Genomic DNA, 11546 nt, shown 5'->3' on the forward strand with positions numbered 1-11546 from the left:
CTTTGTTGCGAAATAGGAAGCTGATTCTAGATTTAATTTTGGATTGGAGATGCTTAATGTGAGTCTGGAAGGAGAGTTTACAGTCTAACCAGACGCCTAGGTATTTGTAGTTGTAGTGATGCAAGACGGGCGGGCAGGTGCGGGCAGCGATCGGTTCAAGAGCATGCATTTAGTTTTACTTGTATTTAAGAGCAGTTGGAAGCCACGGAAGGAGAGTTGTATGGCAATGAAGCTCATCTGGAGGTTTGTTAACACAGTGTCCAAAGAAGGGCCAGAAGTATACAGCTAGCAGAGTGACTGTGAATTGGCAGAGTGTGGACGGTGAAAGGTGATGGGACATTTTTCATGGTATCAAGTGAGGCCATATTGGGCCAGGCCAGCAGGGCATGCCAGTCTCACTGCTTAACATGGCTGTCTGTCTGATCACACAGTGTTGTCTCAACCTAACTAGGGAGCTAAGTATGATTCAATCAGCACTTTATCAAGGTTTCCATCTTTTATGCCAAAAAGAGGTGATATTCAACATAATAAAAACGGCCAAGGTAAGCCTTTTAATATTAAAACAGACCACCGAGATGTAATATTAAACATCAGACAGATACTAAATACTAATTATTTAAATAAGATGAGAGGCCCCTAGTTGAGAATTGACATTCAATCAATTCAAATGGGAAATTCAACTCAACCTCCGTTTACCTGTGTGTGTGTGTGTGTGTGTGTGTGTGTGTGTGTGTGTGTGTGTGTGTGTGTGTGTGTGTGTGTGTGTGTGTGTGTGTGTGTGTGTGTGTGTGTGTGTGTGTGTGTGTGTGTGTGTGTGTGTGTGTGTGTGTGTGTGTGACCAGTGGTGTGAAGTACTTAAGTACAAAAACTTTAAAGTATTACTTAAGTCGTTTTTTGGGGTATCTGTACATTACTTTACTATTTATATTTTTTACAACTTTTTTACTTTTATGTACACCCAAAAGTACTCATTACATTTTGCACGCTTAGCAGGACAGAAATGGTCAAATTCACACACTTCTCAAGAGAACATCCCTGGTCATCCCCACTGCCAATGATCTGGCGGACTCACTAAACACAAATGCTTTGTTTGTAAATGATGTCGGAGTGTTGGAGAGTGACCCTGGCTATCTGTCTGGTTTGCTTAATATAAGGAATTTTTTATTATTCGTAGTTTTACTTTTATTTTTGATACTTAAGTATAGTTTAGCAACTACATTTACTTTTGATACTTAAGTATATTTAAAAACAAATACTTTAAGACTTTTACTCAAGTAGTATTTTACCGGGTGACTCACTTTAACCTGAGTCATTTTCTATTAAGGTATATTTCTTTTTACTCAAGTATGATAATTTAGTACTTTTTCCACCACTGTGTGTGACTGTGTGTGTGACTGTGTGAGTGTGTGTATGTGTGTGCTTGCGAAACGTGCAAGTGTGTTTAAAACGATAACATTGACAAGACTGTTAGGCATATGAAGATTAGCACACACCTGAGGGGAAGGTGTCAGGAGTCAACACAACACAACACAGCAGAGCCCATATGATTCACTGCAGAGATGATCAGATCTAACAGATACTGTATCTCTTCAAAGGAGGCCACATAAGGCGTCCAGCGAGTGTTTTACTGTTTTCCTGGAACACAGACAGGATGTAACCTTGTTCCTGAGACTGCCAGGGAAAATAAGTACCAGGAAGGAAAGAGACAAAGGCTGTGCATCCCAAATGGCACGCTATTCCCTATGTAGTGCACTACTTTGACCAGGGCCCATTGGGCTCTGATCAAAAGTAGTGCACTATATAGGGAATGGAATAGGGTGCCATTTGGGACGCATAAACCACAGAGACACTGGAGGCTAACCTAGCAGTCACAGTTCAATCATTGTAATGGGGGACGCATCGTGGCATCATTAAGAGACTGAGGAATCGATCGAACTTATGGAACGGAACGGAAGGATGTTTCAGTAGCTCTCTGTATCCGTGGTGAAGCCTGCCTGCTATTCGGTTGTGATTGAGGAGAGAAGAACATGTTATCTATAGTAAGTGGGGTTTCTTTCAATATCAGGAAGAATCTAAATAAATGTGGGGGAAGAAAAGTCAATTCAAACGTCAGTGACATGAATTATAAACAATACAATAGTAAACATGTCGTCCCCCACGAATGATGCAGCGCCCCCCCTTGGGCCAATTGAGATAACACATTTAAGTTAATTACTATAGCTCCCACCTTGGGCCAATCAGTGTAATTGTGTAAATGCCGTATATCTATGGCAAGACGCATCATTCAACCAAGTTTCGTAACAATCGGGACAGTACTGTCTGAGATATCACGTGTGACTAACGTATTAACGGACTGTGACAGATCCTGACACTACACAGTCACAGGTCAAGATAACTATCAAGACAAACGATCCTCTCCCTGTGCTGTCTAGTCCTGGTGGGAATAGAGCTGTAGACATACAGTCTGTTAGGCCAAAGCCTAACCCTTCAGCTGTACGCTAATATTAGTGCCCTGAGTCCTGTGACCAAGAGCGGTGTGTGTGTGTGTGTGTGTGTGCTTTAATTCAGACACAGATAATGGTCTGCGGGGTGGATAACCTAAATCTGGAGTTCATGTGCACACTTCCAAAACACACACATGCCTTCCTTCAAAGATAAAAGAGGCTGCAGCTACTGGTGACTCCACTGGGGCTGAGGCAACAATACTTCAACAATAACCACCACAGAGAAATGCAACATGGCTACAGAGGAGCGGGACAACAGGAAGTAGTGCTCTGCTTCACAGCTGGATAGCACTTACACAGAGCAACACTACAAAGCTCTAATAAGACTGTGTCGACCATATATGGAATGGGGTTAAAAAGACAATTGACTTGCGTAGAACTGAAAAAATATGTGTCATATTTCTGTATTTCACAGTTATTTATGCATATATCAGTAGCTGTGTTAAACATGATAGAAAACGGCCTGCTTGTTGTAACAAAGACTATTCACGTTTAATGCGAGGTCAATAGACACCATCCTACCAGTGTGCACGGCAAGAAATTAAGTACTTAACACATAAGATGGAATAAATTGCATTAAAATTACCTAATTAAAGTGTACTGTAAAACTGTGTGTGCTGCGGAAAAGCAGCAGAAGGATAGAAAGTCCTCTGGTTGATGTATAAAAGTTAGTCATGAGGGACTTCAGTAAATAATAGTGTCAACAGGTTCTATATAGCCTTATTTCCTGGATTCTATATCACCTTACTTCCTGGATCTACATCTAAAATACAGAATCCAGGTAGAAGAGGATTGGTTATTTCACCAATAGAGTGCCTTTTGGGTAGTGTAATTTGGTAAAACAAAAAAAACTCAATTATTTCACTAAAGTTTTACATTCTGTAATAAAGAGCACATGTTCAACTTCAGAAAATATATATTTTCTAGATAATGATAAGATTAAATAAAACTAGGTCAGATTGAACACTGTTGTATCAAAAGTAAAACAGAGGGCCAGAAACACAAGGACAAAATTGGGAATTATGAAACTAACGAAAATATTAAATAACTAGGCCTGCAGTATGCTTGTACAGTAGCTAAAGTTAAATCCTGCAAATGAAACGCTGTACTGTGTATTTAACAGCACTAATTAGTGAGTAATCTGTATAGATAAGCAAGGAACCACAGTTTAAAAGAAAATTAACATGATAAGCATGGAGTAGATCAAATGCATTTCTTGTTAAGCATTGTCTTTCCATCATAGTTATCCAAATTGTGACCCCCTTTCTCCTGCTACCTCGGATTACACACACCCTGTTATTAACTCAAAATAAATTAACTTTAAATCAAAATCTATTACAGTTTTCTGTTTAAAAATGTAATTGAACACACACACCCTTATCTGTTAAAATCCACCACATGTATGTATTTTGTAACTTAGATACATAACCAATCAAAAAAGTGTGATCAGGGTAATGACATATAAACTCAGCAAAAAAAGAAACGTTCCTTTTTCAGGACCCTGTCTTTCAAAGATAATTTGTAAAAATCCAAATAACTTCACAGATCTTCATTGTAAAGGGTTTAAACACTGTTTCCCATGCTTGTTCAATGAACCATAAACAATTAATGAACATGCACCTGTGGAACGGTCGTTAAGACACTAACAGCTTACAGACGATAAGCAATTAAGGTCACAGTTATGAAAATGTAGGACACTAAAGAGGCCTTTCTACTGAGTCTGAAAAACACCAAAAGAAAGATGCCCAGGGTCCCTGCTCATCTGTGTGAACGTGCCTTAGGCATGCTGCAAGAAGGCATGAGGACTGCAGATGTGGCCAGGGCAATAAATTGTAATGCCCATACTGTGAGACGCCTAAGACAGCGCTACAGGGAGACAGGACGGACAGCTGATCGTCCTCGCAGTGGCAGACCACGTGTAACAACACCTGCACAGGATCGGTACATCCGAACATCACACCTGCGGGACAGGTACAGGATGGCAACAACAACTGCCTGAGTTACACCAGGAAAGCACAATCCCTCCATCAGTGCTCAGACTGTCCGCAATAGGCTGAGAGAGGCTGGACTGAGGGCTTGTAGGCCTGTTGTAAGGCAGGTCCTAACCAGACATCACCGGCAACAACGTCGTCTATGGGCACAAACCCACTGCCGCTGGACCAGACAGGACTGGCAAAAAGTGCTCTTCACTGACGAGTCGCGGTTTAGTCTCACCAGGGGTGATGGTTGGATTCGCCTTTATCGTCGATGGAATGAGCGTTACAGCAAGGCCTGTACTTTGGAGCGGGATCGATATGGAGGTGGAGGGTCCGTCATGGTGTGAGGTGGTGTGTCACAGCATTATCGGACTGAGCTTGTTATCATTGCAGGCCATCTCAACGCTGTGCGTTACAGGGAAGACATCCTCCTCCCTCATGTGGTACCCTTCCTGCAGGCTCATCCTGACATGACCCTCCAGCATGACAATGCCACCAGCCATACTGCTCGTTCTGTGTGTGATTTCCTGCAAGACAGGAATGTCAGTGTTCTGCCATGGCCAGCGAAGAGCCCGGATCTCATTGAGCACGTCTGGGACCTGTTGGATCGGAGGGTGAGGGCTAGGCCCATTCCTCCCAGAAATGTCTGGGAACTTGCAGGTGCCTTGGTGGAAGAGTGGGGTAACATCTCACAGCAAGAACTGGCAAATCTGGTGCAGTCCATGAGGAGGAGATGCACTGCAGTACTTAATACAGCTTGTGGCCACACTAGATACTGACTGTTACTTTTGATTTTGACCCCCCCCCCCCCTTTGTTCAGGGACACATTATTCAATTTCTGTTAGTCACATGTCTGTGGAACTTGTTCAGTTTATGTCTCAGTTGTTGAATCTTGTTATGTTCATACAAATATTTACACATGTTAAGTTTGCTGAAAATAAACGCAGTTGACAGTGAGAGGACATTTCTTTTTTTGCTGAGTTTATATTGTTTCTCCCTTCCTGTACAGTGGAAACACGTGAGCAATTTTTGAATTTCTTTCCACAGTAAAATTAATCTGATTAGAAAATGTGAGAGGACTACAGACATGAGTTAGATTCTCAGTCACACATTCGTCAATAAGGCCATAATAATTGAAAAAGGTCTTAGATTAGTCATCAATGACTTCAGTGTTTTACTATCGCAACGAAGTGGAATGGGAATAGAAACTGAGCCAGTCTCTGGATCTAGGATCTACTATACTAATTTGCATCCCAAAAGGCACCATATTCCCGACATAGTGCACTACTTTGGCCTACGGTGGTCTAGACCAGGGCCCATAGGCCATTTGGGACGTATCCTAAGGCGATGACCTCGTCCATCTCTATACGCTACAGGATGGAGCACTTCCTCTAGTTCCGGTGTGAGTGGTCAGTGGCCCTGATTTATACCAGCTGGATCTGCACGCAGTGAGGTAAGGCTCTGGGTGTGTGTGTGTGTGTGTGTGTGTGTGTGTGTGTGTGTGTGTGTGTGTGTGTGTGTGTGTGTGTGTGTGTGTGTGTCTGAGGCTGCTCCTGCTTGCTGACGTGGAGCGCTCTGGTTGGTCTGCCTAAGAATCACTGCAGACACCGCCCTCCCTTCCTCCCTTCCTCCCTCCATCCCTCACTCCCTTCCTCCGACACCCATGGCCCAGCTCAAACCCCAATAACACCCCTCGATACCCTCCTAACCCCTCACCCCCCCTGCTCGCACGCTGCAGATACGGGCCTTTGGAAAAGAATGCCTCACATTCTAACCAGGGCCTTCCACACCCATCCCAACCCCTACTCTCCTCTCTCCACCCGCATGTACAAACTGAACACACAGTCCAGCTGGCCATAAGGGAGAGACATTAGGAAAAGCTGTCAGAACTTCAACATGTCTGACTAAGGAGAAATGGGAGACGGTGCTTTCTTCTTATCTATTCTCACTCAGTCCCCCTTCTACTTCTGACCCTCTTTTTAGCAGTAAATCTTATGAAGTCCAAGGAATAAGTACAGAGTAATCACAGCAGGTTATCCAGGATGTGAGCCTCATTATGTGTGGATTAGTATTGCATTTTAATTAACCACACATGATGACGAAGAAGTAACCTGTTTTTCAACTGTTTTCATGAGAGAGAATGGGGAAACTTCTGTGGAAATGGATCGTGCTGGGGCCAAAATCTACATCATTTGCATCCCAAATGGCACTCTATTCCCTATAGTGCACTACTTTTGACCGGGGCACATAGGGCTCTGATCAAAAGTAGTGCACAATATAGGGGATAGGGTGCCATTTGGGGTGCAGACTACACTTCCAAGCTTACTGTAATCTTGAATGTGGGCCAGGAACATTACATTAGGAAAACTTTGGGGGAGTGGAAGAGAGTCCACGTCAGTCCACGTCCAATGATTACTTCCACAGAAGAAGAAGACTTTTAGCAAAATCTCCAGTTTAAAGCTGATTTGCAACCAAGAAGTTAAACCTAGGGCTGGATTCAATCCGTATTACCGAAGATCAGCGTTGTAGCGTGGGGGGAATTTAAAGGTGTTTTCCGATTGAGCCAACATATGCAGCGTTTAATGTGAATACAGTCTCCACGAACGCAGAAACATTGCCTTTAAATTTCAATCATGCTACAACGTTGATCTTCAGCACTACGGATTGAATCCAGACTCTAGTTCTTCTGAAGTTTAACTTCAAGGATTTATGTTTTTACATTTGAGTAGGTCCCTATATGGCATGACACACACTTACAAACATTTGCAGTGTACTACCAGCCCTCAGGATGTCAAAGATAATATAAAGAATCACACAAGTTCAAACAATTTCTGTCTGCATTAAACAAAAATAAATGGGTGCCTCACTTCCTTTTGTAAGCTGCAAACAGAGCTCCTTTGAACATGTTATATCTTGGAGAGGGGCTTGGCTGCCTCGTCAACTACAAAGCCACTAATGTTGCTCTACAACAGGACTCTGGGGCTTGTATCTCTGTCTCTGTCTTTGTACCATGGTGACCCGCTAGCCCCAGCTCCTTCACACTTCAAGCCAGAGGAGCACTATCCCTGAAGTGTCCAGTCTACACGGCATCATGGTTACATCCCAAATGCCAACCTATTCCCAAAATAGTGCACTGCTTTTAACCAGAGCCCTATGCGCCCAGGTCAAAAAGTAGTGCACTATGTAGGGAATAGGGTACAATGTGGGATGCATACCATGTCACTGGTTTCAAGGGGTATGAGAGGTGACAGAGGGTCAATGGGGTAGTCTAACTGCATTAGGCCTCAGCCAGCACTCTGCTAGCCGTTATACCAGCCTCACCTCTGTCTGAATGCATCACATTACAACACAAAGATCTGGGATTAAAATCTCTTCTCATAGAACCATGTCAGACCAGGCCAGGCATGTGAGTCTGTAGGAGCAAAACAAACCTTTACAAGGCAGAGTCTGTCTTCAGAAGAGTCAGAGACAAGGAATGTGTCTGTTTATTTAACATCTCTGCTTGTCCGACACGGACATTCCTGATAACGTCATACCGACCAATCAACACTGTGTATTAGCTGACGGTCCCGAGCCCACTTCAATATCGTTGAAAAAAGCTCCAGAACCACCTCACAGTAATGTGCTGGTTGAGGAAAATGGTGGTCACACCAGATACTGACTGGTTTTCTGATTCACGCCCCTACCTTTTTTTAAAGGTATCTGTAACCAAAAGATACATATTTGCATTCCCAGTCATGTGAAATCCATAGATTTGGGCCTAAGGAAATTATTTAAATTGACAGATTTCCATATATGAACTGTAACACTGTAAAATCTTTTATATTTTTGTTCAGTATAATATTACTAGGGTGGCAGGTAGCCTAGCAGGTAAGAGCGTTGGGTCAGTAATCGAATCCCCGAGCCGACTAGGTGAAAAATCTGTTGATATGCCTTTGAGCAAGGCTCTTAACCCTATGATATAGTGGCTCTTGCCACTGTAATGTACAGGCCCAAGGTCAAGACAATAAGAAGACACAGTGGCTGAATAAATTCAACAACACCTTCGTTCATCACAAAACCTTAGAGCAACATCTGTCCGGTGGAGTCCACAAAGCATATTGCATGTAACAAACAGTTACATAACCTACAGCATAGTCAGTCAAGTTAATATTTCCGACATATTCAAACTACTAAACAACTATTGATTTAGAACCACAGAGTTACCGCAAGTCAGGAGCTGCCTCCACTATTCCAGCACAATTTCAACTTTAACATTTCCACATCATCAAATCACCTCTGCTTAGTCTAATACAGTGACAACTAAAAGATGGCAAAAACTGTTTAGTCCAATCAACGTAAGCTAAATATGATGTGGCTGTCCATAGTACTGATTTCTGTGTGTGTGCGTAAGTAGAAAAAACATGTTGTCTCACCCTACTTGTAGAGAAATGCCAATTCCATCCTCCTCTCTTTCATGTTGCTCAAACAGTCTATGACTTTGTCATACATGTACTGTAGTAGCTACACACTTTTAGTTTTTGTTGTCCTAGGCTACCTGGCTAAAATGTTTGCTCGCTAGCATAACTTCCTTTCATGGGCAATGATGCGCCAGCTAGTTAATGTTAGCCTACTACATATATCTATCTACATGTTGAACCTCCATCCTTTCAGGCCAGAGGCACAATGTATGAATTTATGGTTGGATCAGAATCGCCATTGTAATCATTGGCCAGTACAGAGAATTAAGTAAAACCACAAGTCCAAATCCTTATCTCTATCCATGGCTAATTTAGGAAAGGGACGATTTTAACAAGCTAGCTAGCCACTGGATGACAACGACAACACAACGTGATGCAACAATGCAAGTTTTTGTGTGTCAAATAATTTGGCTTCTGATGTGATGTGATACAGTAGGTGTGACTGGCTTCCCTTTACACTTTTTTTTGATGTGCAAGGACCATTCACAGTTGAGCTCAGTCATTTTAGCTCGACGCTGATTGGCTATTATTATTATTTTTTATCAAGGGAGGCCAAATGCTCACTGGCTTCCCTTGCATTCAATGCTACAGGCGGCAACAATGTCATACTCTTTTTGACCACTGACCAGAAAACATCAGATAGATATCCTACACATATTAAGACAGAGGGGCGCTGTTTCGTTCGCCTGGCTTTCTCTGGTGAGTTACATTCAGCCTCTTGCGAATTGAAGGGACATTTATGAAACACAGAGTCGAAAGATACATTGTTTTGTTTATTTTTTTCTTGGTACATTTTTGGGGAAGTGTGGCTTCGCTTGGCATCCATGAATACACGCCTCTGCATTAGATAGAGAGAAAAACATGGATACGTAGAGACACATCACACATGCACACAAGGCGAGGGCTATGACAGCCAGATTGTGTGCTTCTGGAATGATAAAGAGCTGCAGTGGTTCTCTTCTCCCTCCATCAAGTGCCTTGTTCACCAAAAGGAGGGGGAGGGTTACCAGCCTCAGCCTCCAGTGACCAAACCATGTCAACATGGCTGGAGGAGGGGTAGACTAGAGGAATACCGCAGTGGATTACTGTACATCCCAATATGATAGCCTATTGTTTACACCATCAAATCAGATTCGTACACAAGTGTTATTATTACAAAGCAGTATGATGACCCAGATAACATCAGTCACTGCTATAAGCTGGTTTATAACTAGATGGTGTAGTCAGACCAGACTAGACCACAGCATGTGCCAGGTTTGCTGATGGAATATTATTGTGGTTGTTACCATGCTGGTTCGCAATGCAATGGTCATCTATTTTGAGGTATAGGGTTTGACACTGACAGCAGCTGGACACTGTAGAGTCAACGCCAGCAGATTTCCAATGTCAGGATAAATTTGATTACTGCCATGTTTGTTGTGCCTGGTGCGGTGTGCCATTTAACCCTTCCTGTGCAGGATTGGTTGGTAATGGAGAAAATAGGACAGGCTGCAGTATTTTCCAGCTCTCTGGTCAAGGAAAACTGTCAGAGCCTTTTAAAATATTATGAACATGCATATTTCTGGTCATTTAATTGGAATAGCAGTTTGCCAAAAGGCAGCAAAAACCCTCATAGGCTCTTTGGGGTAAAGAATGTGATGCGCCAGTCTGGTGATTCCGTTAAGAACAGTAGGCTATCAATGACGTTTTTTGCAGTCATGTTCTTGTGAATGGATTTTCAAATAGAACATAAAACAGAACGCTTTGGCACGCGCACACTGCACAGCCACCCTTACTTCATTAACACGTCGATGAATACCGACACATTCACTCCAAGCCTTCGATCCCCCACTGTTAAAATGTTGAATGTGCATTTGATCATTTAGCAACAAGAACATGATTAATCCTCTATCTGTTGCTTATTTCTTGTCTTATGTAGGCTATAATAAAATAACTTACATTTCTCTGTTAATGTCAGTTTCTCATCAAAGTCGTTCTCAAGATCGTTGTATTCCATTTTTTCCATTCAAGCGATTAGCAGTCCTTTTCCAGTTGCAGTCATTCCTCAAATATATCGAAGAACAGGATAACAAACTCCCGGTACAGTCTGACCACCAATACGCCCTTCGTAAATCCAAAAGGGAACGGTAGGGATAAAAAGATAATAGAATAACTGGACAGAAATCCAGTGAAAAACGGGTGTGAAAAATTACAATGACAAGTAGTCGATAAAAGCCTCTGTTATTTCCTCTTGGGGTAGAGAACCTGTCAGATGCTATTCTATTGCAAATTCTAATAGATCAACTACGAAATCGAGATTTCGGGGCTGGGCACAGGGACTTGCCCGTAGCAATAGAACTGCTTGACGAATATTTATGAGCTACAGCCGCTGCCTGCCTCTCTGATAGACTCTACCATCTGGGCTACCGGGGGTAACCAAAACGCGGTGCGCCTACTCATATCAAATATTTTATGGATAACATGCTATCACATCTAGAAGTGTTAAACACGTCTAGATCACTTGTTCAACATTTGCATTTGTGTACTATAATGTGTTTTTTTTACGGGGAAAATAGGAGAATATATTGAGTTTTGCGAAAGGTTGACCCCCATGTTAGAAATGGTTA

At 42.5% G+C, this 11546-nt stretch overlaps 1 protein-coding gene across 1 annotated transcript in view; it reads right to left on the reverse strand.

Annotated features, from left to right (window-relative positions):
- Window positions 1-11275, reverse strand: part of map7d1b (MAP7 domain containing 1b) — a 52366-nt gene extending 41091 nt beyond the window's left edge. The window contains exon 1 of the mRNA XM_038972191.1: window positions 10879-11275. Coding sequence (XP_038828119.1) covers window positions 10879-10945 — 67 coding nt within the window. The 5' untranslated portion in view covers window positions 10946-11275. The remainder of the gene's footprint in view (window positions 1-10878) is intronic.
- Between the last annotated feature and the right edge of the window lie 271 nt (window positions 11276-11546).

The sequence above is a fragment of the Salvelinus namaycush genome, chromosome 32 (assembly GCF_016432855.1).
Source record: "Salvelinus namaycush isolate Seneca chromosome 32, SaNama_1.0, whole genome shotgun sequence".
NCBI classification, from domain to species: domain Eukaryota; kingdom Metazoa; phylum Chordata; class Actinopteri; order Salmoniformes; family Salmonidae; genus Salvelinus; species Salvelinus namaycush.